The sequence below is a fragment of the Amblyomma americanum genome, chromosome 9 (genome assembly GCF_052857255.1).
Source record: "Amblyomma americanum isolate KBUSLIRL-KWMA chromosome 9, ASM5285725v1, whole genome shotgun sequence".
Lineage (NCBI taxonomy): Eukaryota > Metazoa > Arthropoda > Arachnida > Ixodida > Ixodidae > Amblyomma > Amblyomma americanum.
The window spans coordinates 80,969,322-80,992,589 of NC_135505.1; the positions used below are offsets into that span (position 1 = coordinate 80,969,322).

Genomic DNA, 23,268 nt, shown 5'->3' on the forward strand with positions numbered 1-23,268 from the left:
CTTTTAAGCACTGGGAATGTCGGATTAAATGCGGTTATTGAGGTGACATAGCCGAGTGTAGGCCGATCAACAGTAATTCAGAAATTCAGATTAGATACCGAAAAGAACAGCGCTAGGATCAAGACAAAGGGCGAAGAGAAAGAGAGACGCAGGCGCTACTCCCTTCGTGATTCGTAGTGTTCATAGCACTGTTCTTTTAGTTAAGCCGTGCCAACTAGCCCGACACTTTGCACTTGCGAGATGACACGAGAGCCCTATTCTTGCAGTTTACTTCTCTGTGTCTCGACCCTTGCACTTTAATTTCACCATGCAGTACTGAAGCTCCATATGGTCGATACATTTGAAAGGCTAGAACAGGTAACTGTGGCAAGAAATCGGCCTACCAAAAATGGTTGTGGCAAGGAAATGGCTCATATCATTTTTTCAGTACAAAGAACGCACTGAATATTTAGTCACGTCCTTCGAAACTGGCGTTCTTGCTGCCAGCAAAAATTCATTCTGGCTTTGCTAACGCCAAAGTAAATGCATACAAAATCGCTGTAGAATTTGCCACATTCCGTTTCAACATACCAGTTATGATAGTAATTCAGTTCAGTGCAACAGTGCACAGCACCGGGCAAGTTTGAAGCGTCTGCTTATAGTTTTTAGTGTGATAGCACCCCCGGAGGTTCAGAACCTATCAAACTCGTATCACGTATGTGAACCTCGGCAGAATAGAAAAAAAAAGAGGCATAAAGATAATATGATCTATATCCACGCTGAGACTCGAACCCGCCATGACGCGAACACATCACATTCAAAGTCCACTCAATGGCATTTATGACGAAAGGAACTTTCTACCACACTTTTTTCTGCTGTTGATTCGGTGTATATATTGTTTTCTTCAAAGCAACTGTGCAGTGCAGTCGCTAGTTGCTTGTTTTTTAAATAATCTGTATATATCCCCTTTCTGTGCTGACACTACATCGTGTAGTAAAAAGCATGTTGGAGAAATACAATGTTGGAAAAAAAAGTGGGCTATCGCCGCAGCAGAACACGCCCAGTGATAAACTGCACCGCACTGTCGCGCTGCACAATGCAGAGCGCCGCCTTCATAAACTTAAATCTACTCCGCCTGTTGGCACAGCCCGCACATCGCCTTCTTTTACGTAGGCCAAATCCGTGTTTTCGCACTGATTAAAGTGTGGTAAACATTCTCTGTAGGTTTTTGTGTATATATTTAATGCAGCGCCGCAGCAGCTGCTTGATTTTTTCGTAAACAGCAAGAAATAACAGCCATCACTAATGCTTCAGCCTAATAGGGAGTATTGCTTGGGCAAATGTTTACCACATACGTCCGGCATAAAAAAGTATTTTTGTTGCTACTTGCCATACCTATTTATAATTTTTTTGTGGTTTAGTAAGCGTATGAGTAGCAAAAGCTTGAGTCCTAAATGGGGGACATATATTAAATGAACGAGTCCACAATCGCACTCGTGATTTTCACGCATAAGGCATTGACTGCTTTGTTCACGCGCTCAAATGCATGTATAGAACAAGGTGCACCGAAACCAATAGTCCAGGAACAAGTGTTTTAGAAAACATTTGCCCGGGACCGCACCTTTCTTCTGGTGTCACATTGACTGACGGTTGCAGCTCCAAGTGGTGTTTCCTGCACATGGCTGCTCAGCGCCGAGATTACTCATGTACCCGCTGTAAGTGAGTGATCATTTGGGCTCGCCTTGGCAGATGTGCGCCAAAGTTCTGTGGCGTACATTTTCAGTAAAATTTTGATGTGGCCTAATTGGCTCGTGTCATGGAGAACACGCGGCGATAGTAATGACGACGTGGATGCTATATTATTTCCTTTATTAACAGAAATTACCAACTGGTCGGGCCCCCTGCCTAACACTAAACCCGGCGAAAATTGCCAATGTACTGCTTTTTTTAGTGAATTAAATCTGCCGTCAAGTGCAACAACCATACAGTTTGTAGCAAAGTGTTCCATCATAACACTCGCCACGTGATGAACTCAAGTGCACACGTTAAGCTGCAGCTCCGCACTTTCACGGTCTATGCCCTGAGTACGCCCTGGGCGGGCTCCGTATAAGAACTTTCGATGTAATATTTATCTTAAAACAACCATTATTATTTCTGTCTCCTGTCTTAGACTCAGGAAAGCTAGTAATAGAGTGGCCAGAAGCTGGCAGCAGGACAATACATTAAATGAACAAATACGCAGCGCGGCCAAGACTGGAACAGACAAAACATATATACACATTGCTAAGTTCAGAAAAGTGTTTATTCCGCATAAAAATGTTGGTTATCGTGGTAAACAGTCGCTATGGGATAGTCAGTGTAGAAACGAGACTATGTAAGAACTATTATTGCTGTGATACCCAATTTTCTATTTATTTATTTATTTACATTACCCCTCAAGGCCAGCATCATTAAAGAGGAGAATGGGTAATATACAGAAAACCGAGAGAAAATACTGTCGGTTACATAAATGTTAAATAGCATCTTAATATACAATGTTTGCTAGTGTTATGCGGTACTGCTCATAATTTGCAATGCCAGCAACTTTGGCGGGAAGGTGGTTCCAGTGACGTCAGGCTCGCGGCAGGAATGGCTGCGAGAAGAATTTCGTGTTGCATTACACAATTCTGACTTTGTGATTATGATCAATGCGGCGGGACACATAAATTGGCTTTAGGACAAGCTGATACCTTATAGCGGGATGCTGATACAGCTTATGGAACAGGGCGATACGAAACACTTTTCTACGTGATGTTAGCGTTGGGAGACCGAGATTAAACTTTTATACTCTCAGTGCGGTTGTAGTTAGCAACGATGAAACGTACAGATTTATTTTGCACTATCTAAAGATCATTATTTGAGTGGTCATGAGCAGGGTCCCAAACAGATGTTGAGTAGTCGAGTTTGATATTACTGTTTGATAAAGCTATAGCTTAAAATTGGAAGGACTATAATGTACTCGGCATGAAGAGAGCAGTTAAGGTTTGAAGTAATGTGAACGCTTAGGTATTTATATGACGAGACTGATTCCAAAAAAATGTTATCGATGTAGTAGTGAGGCCGGCCAAAAATTTTTCTAGATACACGCACGACTTCGCATTTGTTAATATTTAGCTGCATTAACCAATCTCTGCACCTGTTCGCTATTGCGTGGAAGGTTGACTGCAGTAATTTAATGTCGTTAGCGTTGGATATGTTTCTAAAAATGACGCAATCATCAGCGAATAGGTAAATATGAGAGTTCGCAAGAGAGGGGAGATCAATAATGTTATTTAGAAACAATATACGCCCAGGAACTGAACCTTGTGGAACCCCGGAAGACACGTCCGTAAAATTGGAGTTATAGGAGTTAGCAAAAACAAAATGTGAGCGATTAAGTAAAAACATTCAATCCATTTCAATAAGTTACACTCAATATTCAGTTGCTTTAGTTTATGAAGTAAAAGTTTGTGACATACATTGTCCAAAGCCTTTGAAAAATCTAGAAATATGCAGTCAGCCAATGACGTTAGGTGTAGAATGCGGTGCAGTGCTTGTGTAAACGATATTAACTATGTTTCGCAAAAGTAAGATTTTCGACAACCACGTTGCGCAGACGTAAAAATTGAGTTCCATTCGAGAAAGTTAACAAGGTTGGCGAATATTATATGTTCAAGGATTTTGCAACAAGTACTGGTAAGAGATATGGGGCGATAATTACTAGGGGATGCTTCGCTGCCGGATTTGCATACTGGAACCACCTTTTCGAGTTTGCACTCAGTATGTAGCGTTCATTGGTCAAGTGATTGCTGGAAAAGTTTCGTTAGTATAAAAGAAGAATAAGTTGAAGTGATATTAAGAACTTTGGGTTAATGCAGCCATAACACAGGGCGGACTGAACACGGAGTCCATCAATAAGCTTATTGACACCAGAAGTAGCAACAGCTACAGGTGACATGGCAACATAGTTGAAGTGGTGAGTTGTAGGTATATATACATCAGACATGGCTGTAAAGTTGTCAGTGAATGCGCGATTAAGAACCGTGGCGCCAATTTTGGAAGAACTGGGTTGCCTGATGGGTCAGATAAGGCTATGCTATCATCGGGGGAATGTTTAATGACCCGCCAGAATTTTTCCGCATTGGTGGTTAACATAGAAGACAGTAGATGCGATGCAAGTTCTTTTTGGCATGTTTGACCGCCTGAACATACGTGTTGGAAGCCGACGTATGCTAAACCCATCGCTCACTAGTTTACGATAGCTATGCATTAAGGTAGATGCGTTTCTTTTTGCTAGGTAAACGCTTAATATCGTTATTGTACCAGGGAGCGTCTGAATGGGTGGTAGCTGTGAAGATGCGCCGGTTAGTTTGATAGTTTGAACACTGCTGTTATCATGGTTCTCAAGAAAAACGTGGATAAAAACAAATAGTTCATTATATATCACGTGAAAATTTTCTTTGTTGTAGTTAAGTATAATTTTTAATTACTATTCGGAAGGGCTACGTTACTGTTAAACTACATTCGCAAGTGGTCGCCGATGCCCGGCGGGTATGTAATGGGTAAGGCTATGTAAAAATGGGCACCTGTAAGAATGGGTACAAGCCACCCCCGGCCCGCAGCCCGGCTTCTTCAGGGTTGTGTGCTTGGAGGAGGCTCCGCAAACCCGGGTGCGTCTCTTCGGAGCAAACCAAGTTTAGAACAACTCAGCCTGCAAAGGTGGCTCGCGTTTCATTCCCAAGTGAAGAGGTCGGCTCAAGGCTCGTACGCTCTAACTAGCGTCAAGTTCGCCTCTAAGGTCGTTCGTCATACGCGATTCAGAGTATCACTGCGGTCCTGGGCAGGTCCAGCTTTTCCTGCTGTCTGATATTGTGAGAAAAAAAAATTGATTTGTCAAGATTCAGTCCATTGTATTCGACGCTTTGTCTGTTATTCTAGTTGAGTGAGTTCACATTTGCACTAGAGAGAATACTGAGGACATATATTAAAATTCGCTACCTTGAGACGAGAACGGGGACAATAAAGGGGAGTCGGTATTCCATGTCATGCTCGAAAAATTACAATCTCCAAATAAGAACAGTGGGGATGAAGGAAAGCGTGTTGCAACGGTATTAATGCAATCGTAAAGTTCATTACTTAATGTAGGCGACGAGGAAGGTGGACAGTAGCATAGGCCTATTAATACTCTCTGGTGATATAGTGTGATTTTGGACCATACTATCTCTAGATTAGTCTGAACGAGTACACATGGTGATGAGATGTTACTGTCAACAGCGAGAAGCACTCTGCCGCCTCTTTGCGTGCCATGATCACAGTGATAGAATAAAAAATGATGAGCATAGAAAAATATATCAGTGTCGCTAACATGCACATTGAGCCACGTTTCTGGTAACCCGATAATTTTAGCGGAACAAGTATCGAAAGCTGATGATAGAGAGTCATACTTCTAATGAACGCTTCTGATTTTAGTTAAAAGAACCGATGCTGAAGCTGTTGAGGACTAACCACTACCCCTCTTGCATGCCTAGGATGTGCTATCCGAGTTTAGCAACAGAGGCTAAACTGGCATGTGTGCTGCATGCATCTGTTAATGACGGGGTCTGTGTTTTAATCGTACATGTAACTTTTCTTGTTCATAAGTGAATTGTTGTAGCACATTTTGCAGGCGGGGGAATCAGGTTTGCTTTTCGCAAAATCGAGAAGCTTTTCGCGCGCCAGACGTGTTCATAACAAATTAGAGCGTGATACTTGCTGCAAGCGTGCCTCGTTTCTGAATTCATAATCAAACTGATAAGTTGAAATATAAACTATTTTTGTTATCTGCAGTCAACTGTCGTTGTAATTTGGCGCTGCGTGCGTGTATCTTGATGTTATAAGCTGTGCCCCGCTACTGATTTCCGCGCATCCTGCCTCAACCAACCCACGTGTCTACTGAAGAAAATAAATGCGCTACATAAACCATATGTCAAATTAACTTTAATATACAAACAGGAGCAGTAGGAGCGCAATTTTTTTAAAGCACCAGCTTTAATTAACTTCGGTTCTGAAGCAAAAATGCTCGTTAGGAAGTTTGTGAAGCACTAGTAAAGTTAAATATCTGTGTTCATGTTAGCCATTTTTAAAATTGGTGGGAATAAAACCATTATCTAGCTACGAGCGCAAAGCAATGTGTGAAAACAGTGCATTTGGTAATCTTAAAAACTGTTGAAATCTATTTATTTATACTCTTTAGGCCAAAAAAAATTAATGTCGACAGACATCCCTCACGATAGAGAAACGCGCTGTGGGGAAAAAAGTTCCGTTTTTTTAAATATTTGCTGCACTCTATGGCAAACCATATTTTCCAATATCTTGCAAAAATTGACAAGAGCCAAATGAAAGCGAGCAACCGCTAGGTTAAAGTGCAACTAGCAGAAATATCAAAATTAATCAAGAATGGTAAGCTATGTGAGATTAGGAAATTTAATGTGGAGAGAAGTGAGCAAGCAAAACCCCTTAAATGTAGCTTCACGCAACAAAGAAAAAAGACATGGAGGAAAATATAGCACGCAGAAAGACCTTCAGCGGCAAGTCGAGGCAGGGCAAGCAAGAAGGGCAAGGCCATTGAGAAATGCATAAGATATGTAATTAACGCTCAAATTCTAGTCGGATTTTCTATTAGCTGAAGGGAAAGAGTTTGTACAGCGGAGGAACTATTATTGCACTAGTTATAAGAACGAAGTAAAACATCCTCCATACCAACGAAAAGATGAAAGGCTCGACACTGTTGGGATTCAGGTAGCAGCATCCCAACGTTGCCACCAGTTGTTAGGATTCAGGTAGCATGCTCAGGCCGGAGAAGGAATGAGCAGCATCGGAGACGTGGTTACGAAGGAAAAAGACATAATGTACAACAAGTGCACTGAGAATCCTTCTCACTCAAAGGAAGTCCAAGGAGACGAGTGTCTCTCCGCAATCGTGGTCTCCCCCAGCAAATGGTCTCTGTGGTGCCAAACCAGCAGCTCGTTAAACACCTTGCGTATTCCCCAGATCCCTGACTGGGGAATACTGTTCGAAGAGTGATGACCAATCAAGCGTGCAGATGATGACACTGATGGTGCCGCCCATGGCAGGGGCCGTGCTGATGCTGTCAGCTCGGCGATAGAAAAGGTCCGAGACACAGTCAGGTTGTTGCTAACACAGCTGCCAGGTGGGCGCAAACGTGGGCCCGCCATGCGCCCACGTGGCACCGGCATGCGCCCACGTGCTACAGGAATGTCAAGTCGTGGGGGGGGGGGGGTGATGACAGACATTGCACTCCGTCGCCTGTTGTCCGAAACGTAGAACCTCTGTCGAAGCCGCAGCTCTCCATCAAATGCCAACCCCAGCGTGACTGATGAGAAAAACGCTTCGTTTGTTGACTCGATGGCACACTCGACCACGTGGAGACGCCATTGTCGCCGCTGCTTCTGCCACTGCTCCCGCGAAAGCCAAGCAGCAGCGTTTCTTCAGAAGTCTCAATCGTCTTCACGATGGTTTTCTGGAAATAATGGTTGGGGAGTCCGCGTCTTTATTCATTTGGGTTGGAAAACGCGCCAGGCATAACAACAGACGAAGGCCAAGCAATTGCAAACCTCATGAAGGAAGGTAGAAGTCATGCCGTGTGTACTGTGATCATTCTCTAAGAATCAGTCACGATCTCGATTGTACTGTAATCTTGGATAAAGTCTGAGCTCATAATAATCAACAAGAAAGGAGAGGTTAAACGTATAAATTTTTGTCCAGTATCTTACTTTTCCTTCTAAAAGATATATTCACTGTGTACTCTTTATTAGAATTAGTGCACAATTAAAGCTGAATCAGCCAAGGAAACACTTTGGTTTTATAAATGATACTCCAAAATACAAAATGCTTATTTTAATAATAATAATAATGTCCTGGCAAAACTGCGATCTGACTTCAGAACATTTCCTGTTTGGAAATAAGCATCTAAAGAAGGCGTGTCACTTGCACCAGCGTCCTTTCAAATGCGGCGCGGTATGCTGCGTTTGCCGAGCTTCCATATCAAAACCAGCGCGAACCATGTCATGTGGGCTCGCGCAAGCCTTTTTCAACGCCGCGCCACTTATACCGGAAGTGCCCTGGGCCAGTACCATCGTCACCAGTCATGTTTGTTTACAAACATGAAAACCTTGCAAATAGAATACATAAACTACAAATACTATTCCTTTCTTTCAGTGGACGCATCAGGCGACATGTAGACATCGCAAGCCACCGCAGAGGAGTGTTAAGAAAAATCACAAGAACATATATGTGAATGCCAAACAACACTGACGATCTTGTTTTAAAAATTCTGTAGCGAAGGGTGTCAAGCAAGATGACACTGTATTTGCTGAGCTACCCACAGCCCGTTTACGCGAGGTATTCAGAAGACTGGGCGTTAAAGAGCAGCGGATAAACTTGGAGTACACCTTCGTTTCTTCATATTTGCTGCTGACCTTGCCATTCCAATTGCGCTTTGGAGGAAGTCTTTAACTTATGAGGCAGAACGGTGGGGAAACATTGTTTTAGGCCCTTAATTTTTCCCTTAAAAAGCAGGTTAACGATAGTGGCCAACTTAAAAGCAACGTTCATGAACAACGCTGAGAAAACAGGAGGGTGAGAACATGAACCGGTTTCTTGAAAATCCAGCTGAGCAAACAATCCTTAATTCTAACAGAAATCGCTTTCCGAGGGCACGAAATTAAAAAATTTCACACAGAGGCGATCGGGTCAGCCTCGGTGCGGGTCTAGTCAAAAGTAAGTGCTAAATAGGAAAGAGCAACTGCTTTCTTCCTCCACCAGCCTCTTATGCATCTGAGTTCATTTATTCCTGCACAAAAATTTAACGCTCTGCTGCCGCATGGTGGCTCAAGAAAATTATTTCGTATTTCTGTGATGACCCCCATAATGCGCAGGTCCACACGGGACGGAGAGGCAAAGAGACACCGTATGGCTCAGTTTAAACAAACAGGTATATTCAATAATTACACATGGTTAAGGTTATACATCAGAGGCTGGGGCGTCCGAGCTTACGTGCCGACGACTTCATGGGGGCGATGGAGTGGCTCCGGAGTTGGGCTCGAGCGGTTGCTGGCAGAAGCTGCACGCCGACGGGCTTCGGCGCTGAAGGCCCTCTTGGCGAACGATGTCGTCCTGAGCGTGCTTGCAGTAGAATTTCAATAGTCGTCCGTTTCTTCGAGGATGGTTCACAAACCCTTCCTCCAGTGTCGCCCGGCCCGGAAGATGAACAGGAGGCGAGCTTGTAGATGATGACAGCAGAGCACAATTTTACAACATACATATACAGAGAGCCAAACTGGAAAAAGCAGAACTGAATCTACAAAAGAACAAACTTTGCACCACTTCACTCATCGACCGGGCAGGTCAGTGCCTAAGCAGCATCACATCACATGCCAAGCATGGAGCCCCCGCTCAGACTGGACTGCATCCGTTTACATGCGCTTTTAAGCACTTGATTAACAAAGGACTAAGGGCGGTCATTTCCAGTGGCCCGCCCAAAGCATCAATTCTCCAATCCAAAATAACATGCGAGATGGGGACCACCCCTTGGGCTGGGCTTAGCCTCGAACCCAGAGTCTGTTAACAATACAAACTAAATAAACAACAAAAACGCCACCACTCTCTCTCAAATGAGAGTATACACAGGCTCTCTCTTCGGAGCTAATTCACTAGCGCCTGTCTTTCCACATTCTTGGCGAGTACTACCTGTCCGCCGTGACAGGTGTCCGTCGCGGCCCTTCTGGGAAGCTGTGGGTGCCTTCCCGGCGATAGCCCACGACAAAGGGGGGGGGGGGGGGAAAGAATGTCGTCTTCGCGGTATCGCATAGCGTCGGCTGTGGTACGGCGCGCTCTGGCCCGCTGACAGCTCCCTTGTCCTGGAATGTAACCGGAAATTGGGGAGGATAAAGCCTGTTTCCCCGGGGCGGCGGCGGGACCGGTTTTTCTGGTCGTCACTCAAAGAGCATGGCTGGGTAATTGATGATGCCGCTGTCACGGGTCTCCGTCTACGCCGCGCCGTCGAACGTAAATCCTCGTAGCACACACGGAATGTCACACTTGCTCACCCTCCAGAAGAATGTTCTCCGAACATTTGAGTCCACGCAGCTCCCCTTGTCGTTCTGAATCGCCTCGCACAGTGCGTCCGACAAAACACTTTTCGCTGCACTCAACACCACTGCACAACACCATATGCCTCCGCTGTCAATACTGGCGTCTCCAGGGGCAGCACTGATCTTCTTTTACAGATAAACATGAAACTCAGCACCCAAGCCTCTCTTTTCTAGTCCAAACTGGACGAAATAAATTTACCACAGTTACAAAGGAGCTCCCACTTCTAGCACGATCACGGCACAGACAAAAATATAGATAACGAAAGGAAGTAGGGCAGGTTCTGCATGCGCTCCGCATGCTCTCCTGTGAAGGTGTTACTTAATGACAGAAAGGTTTAACTACCAACTCCGATAACTTAACACATAAGCACATAGCAATGTTATGAGCTGTGGCATTACACAATTCTAACCAGTTCAAAACTCCGCTCTGTTTACGCCATTAGTCCGACTTAGCTTTCCGATTTCGCAGCGGATATCGGTCTTCATGAGTCATACTAAGTAAGTCTGTGCCCCTTTGTCTGCTTTGGGACTCGCGAGGGCTCGTGGCAGGAGCCTCTCCTGGCGTTATCTGCGCGGCAACCTCGCGCGCTTCTTCTTCTAGCAATGCATGAAGTAAATCCGGTGGCATTCTGGCCGTCACCTCGGGCGCCTGCCGAACAAATGCAGGAGAGGGCGTTTCTTGCGAACTATCTGCGCGCTCCGCTTCACTTCTGTCCCCATCAAAATCCGCGCTTTCCCTTTCCTCATTTCGTGAATACTGAACCGGTGCCGACTTGAGGCGATTTGCGTGTATCCTTATCAAACGCCGGTTCACGTCTCGGACTCGGAAGTTTACCGGAGAAAGCTTCTCGACAACCTCGCACGGTCCTCTCCACTTCGTCTGGAACTTACGAGCTAGCCCAATCTGCCTTTGGCAGTTTTCAATGTACACGCTGTCCCCCACATCAAACGGCGCGTCTCTAGCACTGCGATCGTGCACCTCCTTCCTGCGCTTCGCCGCTTTCTTTAAGGACTCCTTTGCGATGTCCCTCGCCACTTGCAAGCGCGATTCTAGCTCAACCTTATAGTCGTCCAGTGAAGCGTATGGGACACGACGGGGGCCCTCTGGCACTTCACTAGGCTGGTCCGGGTCTCGGCCGTAGAGAAGAAAGAATGGCGATTCGCCCGTGCTCTCGTGTGCTGCGGAATTGTAGGCAAACATTGCATACGGGAGCCACAAGTCCCAGTCCCGCTGGTCGCGCGAAACAAAATGCGACAGGAACCCGGCCACGGTTTGGTTCAGTCGCTCCACCGCGCCGTTGCAAGCCGGATGGTACGGTGTTGTCTGCTTCTTAGCGATCTTAAGCAGCTCGCAAACTCTCCTCATTAGCTGCGACACGAAGTTCGTTCCCCGATCTGTCAAGAGTTGCCTCGGGGGTCCATGTCGGAGCACGATCTGTTCGACAAATGCTCTTGCAACCGTGTCTGCCTTCTGATCTGGGAGTGCTACCGCTTCCGCGTATTTTGAAAGGTGATCGACAAATACTAAAATGTACTTGTTTCCGGAAGTGGTCGTGGGCAAGGGGCCCATTATGTCCATACCTGTCCGCTCGAAGGGAGCCGAAACCTCAGGGAACGGCTGAATTGGAGCTGGTCTTCGTCCCTTGGGTGTTTTTCTTTCGAGACAGGAATGACACTTCGCACAGTAGTCTCTAACATCCTGTCGCATGCCACTCCAAAAGTACAAACGCTCCACACGCCTGCGTGTCTTCGCTACGCCAAAATGACCGGCGCATGGCGCATCGTGAAACGCGCGAAGAACCCTTTCTGTCCACGACCGAGGTATGACGACTCTCTCCCATGCGGTTTTCTCTGGTCTCCCTTTCCTGGTTGGCCTCGTGCGCCGACACAGGGTGCCGTCTTTGCCAATGAAATAACCTAGCTGTTCGGGGTGAGACGGTGCGCCCTCTAAGCTTTCGATTATTCGCTTCAGGTCAGGATCTTTGCACTGCTCTGTGCGTAATTCGGCGGGGTCGACTACGGGGACAAACTCATCTATAGCTGCCACGGCAGCTGTGCGGCTGAGTGCATCAGCATTCAGATGTGTCTTTCCTGACTTGTGCTCAACTTCAAAGCAGTATTCCTGCAGGTGTAGATTCCATCTAGCGAGTCGCGAGCTAGGGTCCCTGACACTCATCACCCATTTCAGAGGATGGCAGTCTGTGACTAGCTTGAATTTGCGGCCGTAAAGGTAGCATCTGAAGTGCTTTACTGCCCAGACAACGGCGAGGCACTCCCTTTCCGTAGCTCCGTACTTTTGCTCTGTGGGGCTCAGCTGTCGGCTAGCAAAAGCAACGGGATGTTCTTTGCCCTCGATAACCTGAGATAGCACGGCACCCACTGCGAACTTTGACGCATCTGTGGCCATAACGAAGGGCAAATTAAAATCCGGGTGGCGCAACAGCGGTGCACTCATTAGCTTCCTTTTCAGGGCCCCAAAAGCATTCTCCGCATTTTCGTCCCAGCGAAAGGCGACATTTTTGGCTGTTAAGGCGGTGAGCGGCTTAGCGAGCTTGGCGAACTCCTCTATGTGCCTTCGGTAGTAACCGATCAGGCCGAGAAACTGCCGGACCTGGCGGACGCTAGTCGGGGATGGAAAATCCGAGACACACCTTAGTTTCTCAGGGTCCGGTCGCACGCCGTCAGCTGAAACAACGTGCCCGAGGTATTTCACCTCGTTTTTGAGGAATTGGCACTTAGAGGGCTTCAGCTTGAGACCCGCTGCTCTTAGTCGCACCAAAACCTGCTCAATATCGCGCAAATGGTTATCAAAACTGTCACTGTATATGATAATGTCATCCATATACACGAAGCACAGCCTCCCCAGAAGACCTGCCAGGATAACATCAGCGGTTCTCTGCCAGACAGCAGGGCTGTTGGCCAGACCCATCGGCATTCTTTTCCATTCATAGTGCCCTGAGGGCGTGTTGAATGCCGTTTTCTCGGCATCTGCCGGATCCATTGCTATCTGCCAGAATCCCGCCGCCATGTCCACTACCGTGAAGTACCTGGCAGAGCCCAGCTGAGAAAGCGTCTCCTGTATATTGGGGATGGGGTATGGATCGATGCGAGTTACGGCATTTAGTTTGCGGTAGTCCACTACCAATCGATACGAGCCATCTGGCTTTTCCACCAATAGTGCTGGTGCTCCCCAGGGTGACTTTGAGTGTTCGACAATGCCGCGATCAATCAGGCCCTGCACCTGCCGCTCCATCTCCTCACGTTGGGAGTAAGGAATCCTGTACGCACGCTGGTAAACGGGCGATGAAGTGCCGGTTTCTATCCTGTGCTTTATAACGCCACAGCAGCCCAAATCCAGGTTGGACGCGGCGAATACTTCCGAGTAGTCGTTCAGCAAACCAGCCAGAGCCTCCCTCTCCCTGGATTTTACGTGAGAAAGATCGAACGACACCTTTGGAGCAGCCGAAGGACTAGCATGCTCTACAGTTGCGAGTACCGTATCGGTGGGCTCACGTTGCTCTATCGCAGAGGTGAAGAAAGCCAATGTTTTGTTCTTGGGAAGGCTCAGTGGCTGCTGGCTACAGTTAACCACCCGTAGGGGCACTCTGTGGGCGTCATTAACTGTCACGAGGCACGCGGCTGCCTTCAGGCCATTGCTGAGAGAGTCGACCGGCTCAAGCACTCCCACGGCGCCGCTCTCTACATCTGAAGGCACAAACGCGTACAAAATGTGCTCCGACCAAGGAAGGACGACCGCCTCCTCGACCAGCCGGACGGCAACCCGCGAATATACCTTCTCCAATGATCCCACTGTTTGACGGGTGTCAATATCGGTAATGCGAATCTCAGCCCTTCTCCTGTTCAAAAACGGAACTTTTGAGCCGCCCGCATTAACCTCTTCCTCAGAGAATGAGACTACTATCTTCCCTTTTCTCAAAAAATCCTGCCCTAATATACCTGACACTCCGTTTGGCAGAGACACCGTGTCCGGGCATACGTAGCAGGGGTGCTCCAATGCAATTCCGCCGAGAGAGAAGTGTAACCGGTAGCGTCCACTTATGCCAAGAGGATCCCCCGTTATGCCTACAAATTTGGTTGCCATACCACCAGACGCTTCCAACACCTCGCGGTCCCCCTTCCTTCGAAGCGTGTTAAAACTGCTCTCCTTAAGCAATGTCACCTTTGACCCCGTATCTATCAACAATTCCATACAACAACCATTTAACTTGCAACGCACAACAGGGCATGCCTCGTCGGCCACACAAACTACCACCACCTCATCATCTACTGCTCCCTCCCCACGCTCCTCAGGCTGGGGAGGACTAACTAGTTTTTTGACTCGGTATCTGGAGCCCCGCTGTAGGCTTGCTTAGGGCGTGTCTCGCCTGCTTCTCTTTGTGGCTCCCCACGGCGCACGTTTTGGCAGAACCTGGCGATGTGTCCGCGACCCTGGCAAGCGAAGCATACGATTTCTTCAAAATCTCGCATACCGCGCCTGTAGCTTTGTGGCGGTCTCCGGTTTCCAGCGACTGGGCGCTGTTGAGCGCGCGCTTCAACCTGGCGTTCTACCTGCTGAGTTAGCAGCTGTTCCAAGTGATCTAACCGCTCTGTCAAGAGAGCAACGTCAGGGTTGAGCACCGCTCTCTCTATGACGCGTACTCTCGCTGCGGCTGTCGTTAACGCCTCATTTCGTTCCTCATCCAATGCGGCCTCCACGGCTTGGTCGAAATTGCTCGGCTTGCGCGAGAGCACGAACCGGCGCACGGGGTCTTGCAGACCAGCCACGAACAAAGCGGTCATTTCTTCTTTAAGTATATCCTCCGCGTATTTCTTCCTTAGCTGGTCTCCTTCCTCCTCCCTGCTTAACGTATCGCGTGCTAGGCGCTGAAGCCGCGACGCAAATGTTCGCACGTCCTCCCCTACCATCTGTCCGGCGTCACGGAACCTCTGTACTCGCACGTGACGTGGTTCAGTGTCGAAATGCTCAAACGCGAGCTTCTTAAATTCCGCAAATGATTTTGTGGATTTTACTTTTTCGTCTCGCCAGGCAAAATCATGAGCAGCTCCTGCCATCTTACACCTCGCCATTCCCAGCATTTGAGCATCGGACCATCCCCCCATTTTCCCAATCTCTTCTAGCATGGAAAAGAAATCGCAGATTGGAACCCCTGTCTTATCTCCCGTAAACGCCGGAATGACGCTTCCTAATGCCAGCATGCTTGCTCCGAGCGACGGCTGTGGAGTGGGAGCTCCCTCAGATACAGTCATTTTTTTTTTTCAAGCCCTCCAGTGCCTCAAGCCTCTCAAATGGGGGTAAAAGTCCCACAATCAGTCCCGTGATTCCCTTTTGATTACAATTTTGAAGTCATGAATGTCACAGCATTCAGAGGACATTTGCTTTTGAGACCCCACTTCTGACACCAGTGTGATGACCCCCATAATGCGCAGGTCCACACGGGACGGAGAGGCAAAGAGACACCGTATGGCTCAGTTTAAACAAACAGGTATATTCAATAATTACACATGGTTAAGGTTATACATCAGAGGCTGGGGCGTCCGAGCTTACGTGCCGACGACTTCATGGGGGCGATGGAGTGGCTCCGGAGTTGGGCTCGAGCGGTTGCTGGCAGAAGCTGCACGCCGACGGGCTTCGGCGCTGAAGGCCCTCTTGGCGAACGATGTCGTCCTGAGCGTGCTTGCAGTAGAATTTCAATAGTCGTCCGTTTCTTCGAGGATGGTTCACAAACCCTTCCTCCAGTGTCGCCCGGCCCGGAAGATGAACAGGAGGCGAGCTTGTAGATGATGACAGCAGAGCACAATTTTACAACATACATATACAGAGAGCCAAACTGGAAAAAGCAGAACTGAATCTACAAAAGAACAAACTTTGCACCACTTCACTCATCGACCGGGCAGGTCAGTGCCTAAGCAGCATCACATCACATGCCAAGCATGGAGCCCCCGCTCAGACTGGACTGCATCCGTTTACATGCGCTTTTAAGCACTTGATTAACAAAGGACTAAGGGCGGTCATTTCCAGTGGCCCGCCCAAAGCATCAATTCTCCAATCCAAAATAACATGCGAGATGGGGACCACCCCTTGGGCTGGGCTTAGCCTCGAACCCAGAGTCTGTTAACAATACAAACTAAATAAACAACAAAAACGCCACCACTCTCTCTCAAATGAGAGTATACACAGGCTCTCTCTTCGGAGCTAATTCACTAGCGCCTGTCTTTCCACATTCTTGGCGAGTACTACCTGTCCGCCATGACAGGTGTCCGTCGCGGCCCTTCTGGGAAGCTGTGGGTGCCTTCCCGGCGATAGCCCACGACAAAGGGGGGGGGGGGGGAGGGAAAGAATGTCGTCTTCGCGGTATCGCATAGCGTCGGCTGTGGTACGGCGCGCTCTGGCCCGCTGACAGCTCCCTTGTCCTGGAATGTAACCGGAAATTGGGGAGGATAAAGCCTGTTTCCCCGGGGCGGCGGCGGGACCGGTTTTTCTGGTCGTCACTCAAAGAGCATGGCTGGGTAATTGATGATGCCGCTGTCACGGGTCTCCGTCTACGCCGCGCCGTCGAACGTAAATCCTCGTAGCACACACGGAATGTCACATTTCTGTGAGCACCCTTTTAGTGTAGGAAACAAAAAATAACTCTCTTCCGAGGCTTGCGAATTCGGAACGTACTCAATTGAGTTACACGAAAACGGCACCGCCATTGTATTTATATCTATCAAGACATTCGAAAACGCTGAGTTTCTGTCCCGTGGTACTGTTTGGTGTTGCCCAATAGAGCTCCAGGCTGGGTCAGCACTTGCGTGCTTCTTTTAGTACAGAGTGAATTAAAGGATGACTTGGATGTGAAATCATATCTAAAAGGGTGTGACAGCGCGAAAACATGTTCAAAAATAAAGAACGAAGCGGGTGCTGAACCTCCTAACAATTTATTCAGAGACGCATTCTGCTCTAAACATTGTTGGTGATGAAGGTAGAAAAATCTAGAAAAGGGTAGAAAGAAGAGGACCAAAACAAACAAAAGTGGATTGTTAAAATCCCCCTGCTCCACCACACATTGAAAGTCAGAAATAACGCAAAAGAAGAATGAAATACGGACCAACGACTTGGTCACAACTGGAAAGAAAGAGCCGTCGCTTGTCAAGTGGAATGGAAACTCTATACATACAAGTATCCAGGACACATCGTAAATATGTGTCTACATAGCACAATCAGCTGTTTCAAATCATTCAAGTGTACAGCAAGCACTGGCTGAATACGCCAGACCACGAAATACCGGCTCAGGGTTGCTACTGACTTTAAACATTCAGCAAGAACTTTCAGCAAGAACATCAAGAAGCTTGTATGCAAAGTGCAACTCTCAAGACACTGCTACTTGGCTATTAAGCACAAAAAGCTGCTTGCACCGCTGCTCACGCAGAGCCTCTTCTAAAACCGCTGTAACCATGCAAACTGAATTCTGTGTTCCCTGGGGAATCAAAACGACAGCTCTCATCTTGAAAAGGTGATTTTATTTGAGTGAACGAGCCTTTTCTGAAGAAAGGGTGAGCCATTTCAAAAGTTCTCCATTGCGCGGTGTGTTGTGCTCAACTTACCCTATTAAAATAAAGAGCGCATCTTGCCTCATGAAGCAAAGAGCAGGCTATTGCCCAGTATAAAACAGAGATTATGTACCTGTACGAAAAAAGTGGACGACGAGTCTTTACTATTAGGTATATTGTGCGCTACACTATATAATTTAGGAAGGTCATGCAAAGACACCTTTTTGCGGCACGCCTTATCCCTTTCATAAATATGAAAAATCCAGCCTTTTCTGCGAATTCTGATGACCTCGTATTGCGCACAGAAGAAGACTTGTCCATATGAAAACAATGATTCTTAACGAGCGCTTGATTTACACAGCAACTATCACATATACCGAACTGAAGAAAGGCCAAGATTAATAGCTGTTTCGTTTAGCAGGGAAGGAAAATCTTCCGTGATGTCTTAGTTGGGTAGGTTCGCCACCACATATGCACACACTACATTTTGTGCTGTTGAATTGTAAAAACCATGAGAGTGCGGTTGCTTAGAACAGAATTATGAAGCAGGGTAGATGCAAAGCTTGGTGCTTGGCCAAACTGTCGAAAAAACGACACAAAGCAAAAACACACCCAAGCCATCGAGCTCTGAAAAGAATATATTATTTCCGTTTTAAAACCACCAATCTCTTTCAGCGCGTTATTGAGGACTGATTTTATCTCTCTGTGGAAACTGTCAGTTGTTTATTTTCGTGTTTCCATACTGCCAGCTGCTCACAGAGCAGCGCACACCTCTAGATATATGTCTCTCTTCTGCGCATCGGTTTACGCTCAGTAGCATTGTGTTACAGAAACCACTGCGCCCGATAGGCTGTCTTGCCGATTTTTGAAGCAGGGTGGCAGTCATCGTGTTTACGATCTTTTGTAGTTTTGTGCCGATTTTCAGTTTTTTTGGTTCTTTTTTTTTCTGCGGACAGATTAAACAGTACACAAAACAATTCGTGTTTAAAATTATTCTGCCATGCGTGATTCAACGAGCCCCGCGTTGGTGACTCATTCATTAGGGAGCTCTGCTGCTTATCCCGATGACGTCGCTTCAACCACGGATTTGGCGGCCGTGTTTCAGTTGAGGCGAAACGCAAAACACCCGCGTACTATGTCAGCCCAGTGAACGTTAAAGAACACCAAGTGGTCTAAATTATTGCGAATGCTTCAACTACGGCGTTCGGAAAATGCAATGTCATTTATGGTCGTCAAACATCATATACCATTTTGTAATGCAATAAAGGACAACTTTCACGCATTAATGAATTGATAAAAATTATTGCCCTGCTATTTACTACGCAATATACGCTGTCGACAGTTATCACCAAATTTTACGCTATCAAGAGAGGAAGAGGAGATGACTGTTAATGAAAATTAAGTCCATAAAGCTGCGTGTGGGTAGCACCGAAGCCCCAGTCGAGGTTTCCTCCTTAATTTCGATCATCTGCACTGGCGGGATCAGCATGCGGCCGCCGCAGTTGGGGTTCGATTGTACGTTTTATGGCGGCTGTACCAGAGCACTTTTACAATTGGGCTCGCCTCGCGCTAAACCAGTGCACATGCAACGCACACACACATATCAAATTTTTGACGTTCGGCGTTCTGAGTATGAGCTGAGGCATGGCAAAAAAAATGTCGCAGTTTACTTCTCTTGGTAACGATAATGATTGATATTATCTGTTGTATGCTCCATTCATTGGTAATTTGTATGTTCTGTAGAAAACTGCATTTGCATAAAAGCTCTTGTTACCTTGCAGACACTTTCTTCCAGTCGTCTTGACGGCAGCACAGGAAGCGGTCAGAGAAGGCAGTCCGAAGAACAATACGCTTCTTGCGAACCTGCAGCGCTTGAGCGGCTTGAACCAAAAGGAAATATTTACACTTGTCATGGATTTCATCTTTGCTGGAAGTGAAACGGTGAGTGCGCGCTAGTGAACAGCACAAATATGAGCATAGAGGCGCTGACTAAAGATGCCAAGAGCTTTCTAAGACGCACATTATTTTTTATAACATAGAATATCACCTCAGCCTTGCGGATTTACGATACGCCAGCCACCTGGCGAAGAAGTCAGGCTTGATGATATTTGTATCCGCCGCAATAACTCAGTGGTTGCGGCGCTCGGCTGCAGAGCCGAAGTACCCAGGTTAAATCCGACAGCAGCGGCCGCGTTTCGATCGAGACGAAACGCTAAAGGTGCCCGTGTGCTGCGCGACATCAGTGAGCGTTAAACGTTGCCAGGTGGTCGAAGTTATCTCGGAGTCGGCCCCACCAGCAACCCTCTCTCTTTCGTGTCTCACTCCCAGATTCACCTCTTCCCGCACGGCGGAGTTGAGGTGTCCGCCTAGAAGTCAGAGTTACCGCGCCTGTCGTTTTCTAGTAACTAATCATTTACGTGTTTATTAGAGGTGCTTCGTTGAAATGGAAATGGTTTTAAGAATGCCACATTATGATTCGATTTGTGCCTTTGGCCTTATTCACGAAGATATTTTAACGCTTCTTTTTCGGTGGTGCAACCATATTGCTACGCTACTAAATACTCTAGTGGCGCCATACAGCGGCTAAACTGCATTTCCTGGCAGTTGGACAGCCTTGAGCCATCTCGGGGCTAGATGCTTCGTCTTCTTCATCTCTCTTGCTGCCTGCTGCCTTGGGCGTTCCAACGTCTTGCGCGCCTAATTAAAGCAAGTAAACCAGCCCTGCTTACGCCAACCGTTTCTCAGTGACATATTTAGTGGAGGTGCTGGGTGACGGCCCATGTACGCTGACCTCGAGGACACCTTTGACGTCAGCTCTCAACGCGTGGCTACAACACCAGTCCACAAGGCGAGCCGCCACCTGCGAGGCCTACAACCTGAGTTCGGCCAACTGACAGCGCCGGTAAGGGCCATGACATCCACCGCGGCTAGCCAGACAAGTCAGCACTCCGGGAGTGCCCCGCCATTTGTCCTTCACGCACCTCGATCGCCGCCACCGTTCCACGGGGACAGGTTCGAGGACGTTGAAGACTGGTTGGCCAGCTTTGACCGGGTGGCGGGTTTCAATGAGAGGGACGGCGAGCGCAAGCTGCGCAACGTCTACTTTGCGCTCGAGTACTCGGCCAAAACGTGGTTTGAGAACCACGAAGCTTCTTTTACCACCTGGGAGGCTTTTCGTCGAGAGCTGCTAGCGACATTTACCAGCAGCGAAAGAAAAAAGAAAGCTGAAATCACCCTGCGCTCGAGATCACAGTAGCCGAACGAGGGCGTCGCGATGTTCATCGAGGACATGGCCCTACTGTTCAATCGGGCGGACCCTGCTATGCCCGAAGCCCAGAAAGTACACCCATTAATGCGTGGCGTAAAAGAGCAGCTGTTTGCCGGACTGGTCCGTGACCCGCCACGAACAGTGTCCGACTTCACCAAGGAGGCAATGAGTATCGAGCGCTTTTTACAGGAACAGGGCGCCCACTACGGACGTCAGGCTACTGTAGCAGCCGCTTCCCAGTCCCAGTACACGCCTACGTCGCTGCCTGCCGAGGACCTTCGGGAGCTTGTAAGAAGCCTGGTGCGCGAGGAACAGGTGAAACTTCGCTTTGAAACTCCATAGGTCAGCGTCGCTGCCGTTACGGACGTAGTCCGCAAAGAAATCCGACGGGTTGTGCAACCACCCCTAGCTCCACACCCGGCGCCCTCCGTTATGACGTGCAGCGAGGCGCTACGAAGTCCCGGGCCAGTGATGCGTGCCTTTTCCCCCCATCACTCCTGTGCAATACCTGCAGGAGACAATCGCAACAGCACTCTCCGTGCCGCAGTAGTTCAGGCCCCCCGTGAGCAAAGCGCGCGTTAGGCGTACGCCAAACAATCGGCCGCTCTGTTAAAACTGCGGGGAGCCCGGCCACATCCTCCGCCACTGCCCCTACCGCAGAATGGGTTTAAGGGGTTTTCACCTGACGCACCTCGTCCACGCTACGCTGAAAGACCACGGGGTATCGAACAGTACTTGGCTTAAAACGTGCAATCTTCGACCTCGTAGCGACGACAGTCCCGATCGCCATCCCCAAGGCGGTTCTCTTCGCCCGGCCGCCCGTCATCCTCTGGGCAGTTCAGAGGTACGTCCCGACGTCGGGAAAACTGAAGACAGCGTCCTCCGGTGATAGGGCTGCCGCTACTGGACCTAGTCAAGAGCCTTCACTCAACGATTCGCCGCGACGCTCCGACCGACGACGACCTGACCCGACGACCTCAACGACGCGCTGCGAGCGACTGGCCTCCGCCGACAACCACGACGTTACCGCACTCGTGGATACCGGCGCCGATTTTTCGGTAATGAGCAGACGGTTAGCCACCGTCTTGAGGAAGGTTCTGACCCCTTGGTCTGGGCCGCAGATCCGGACAGCTGGCGGTCACGTGGTAACTCCGATCGGTGTCTGCACTTCGCGAATCCAGATCCGCGGTCTTACTTTCCCTGGCTGCTTTGCTGTTTTACCCGAGTGCTCCAAAGACCTCATACTCGGTTTGGATGAGTACGGTGCCGTTATCAACCTCCGGGAGCTAATCGGGTCGTTTTCCACCCAAGGCCCTGTCGACGACGATACCGAGCCACTCAGGGCTAAGTTATGCGTCTGTGACGACCACGTTTTGATCCCATCAAGATCCAGCATGTTTGTTACTGTAGAGTGCGATAACAGCACCAAAATTCGTGGCATTGCTGAAACCAACATGTCACTGCTCCTTGGTCGGCAAGTCTGTGTTGCTCGAGGAATTGTTGAACTGGACAAGGGCCGAACCGAACTCTTGGTGACCAATTTTGGTTGTGAACCGCAGTGTTTGCCTGGCAGAACAGCTATTGCGTATTTCGAGGAACTCAGCGAATTCGCGGGACATCACGCTTTGTCCGGAGCTCCGGCATCAGTGGAGGAACCGACCACTCCCATAAACACTGACGTGAACCCAAACCTCCCAACTAACCAGAAACGCTGCTTGGAAAGCGTTATTCAGTCTTTCTGCGACTGCTTTGCCTCGACCTCCAAGGTTAGGCAGACACCGCTCACAAAGGACCGAATTATAGTTGACGCCAACCAACGGCCGTTATGTTAGCCGCCCTACCGCATTTCTTCGAAGCAGCGCGATGCCATTTGCCGCCAAGTTCAAGAAATGCTCAAGGACGACGTGATACAGCCGTCGACGAGCCCGTGGGCGTCGCGTGTTGTTCTAGTGGCAAAGAAAGATGGAACCATACGGTTCTGCGTTGATTACAGACGTTTAAACAAAGTCACTAAAAAGGATGTGTATCCTCTCCCGCGTATTGATGACTCCCTGGACCGGCTGCGCCACGCCAAGTACTTCTCATCGCTAGATTTACGAAGCGGCTATTGGAAAATCGAGGTGGACGAACGCGACCGGGAAAAGACCGCCTTTATTACACCGGATGGTCTGTACGAATTCCGGGTGCTCCCTTTCGGCCTGTGCTCTGCTCCTGCAACCTTCCAGAGGATGATGGACACCGTTCTTGCCGATCTCAAATGGCAGTCCTGTCTCGTGTACTTGGATGACGTTGTCATCT

The 23,268-nt window shown here is 48.3% G+C and overlaps 1 protein-coding gene across 1 annotated transcript in view; it reads left to right on the forward strand.

Moving 5' to 3' along the window:
- Positions 1–23,268, forward strand: part of LOC144103456 (putative cytochrome P450 12a5, mitochondrial) — a 64,573-nt gene that overhangs the window by 17,065 nt on the left and 24,240 nt on the right. The window contains exon 5 of the mRNA XM_077636169.1: positions 19,484–19,643. Within this exon, the coding sequence (XP_077492295.1) occupies positions 19,484–19,643 (160 nt within the window). The remainder of the gene's footprint in view (positions 1–19,483; positions 19,644–23,268) is intronic.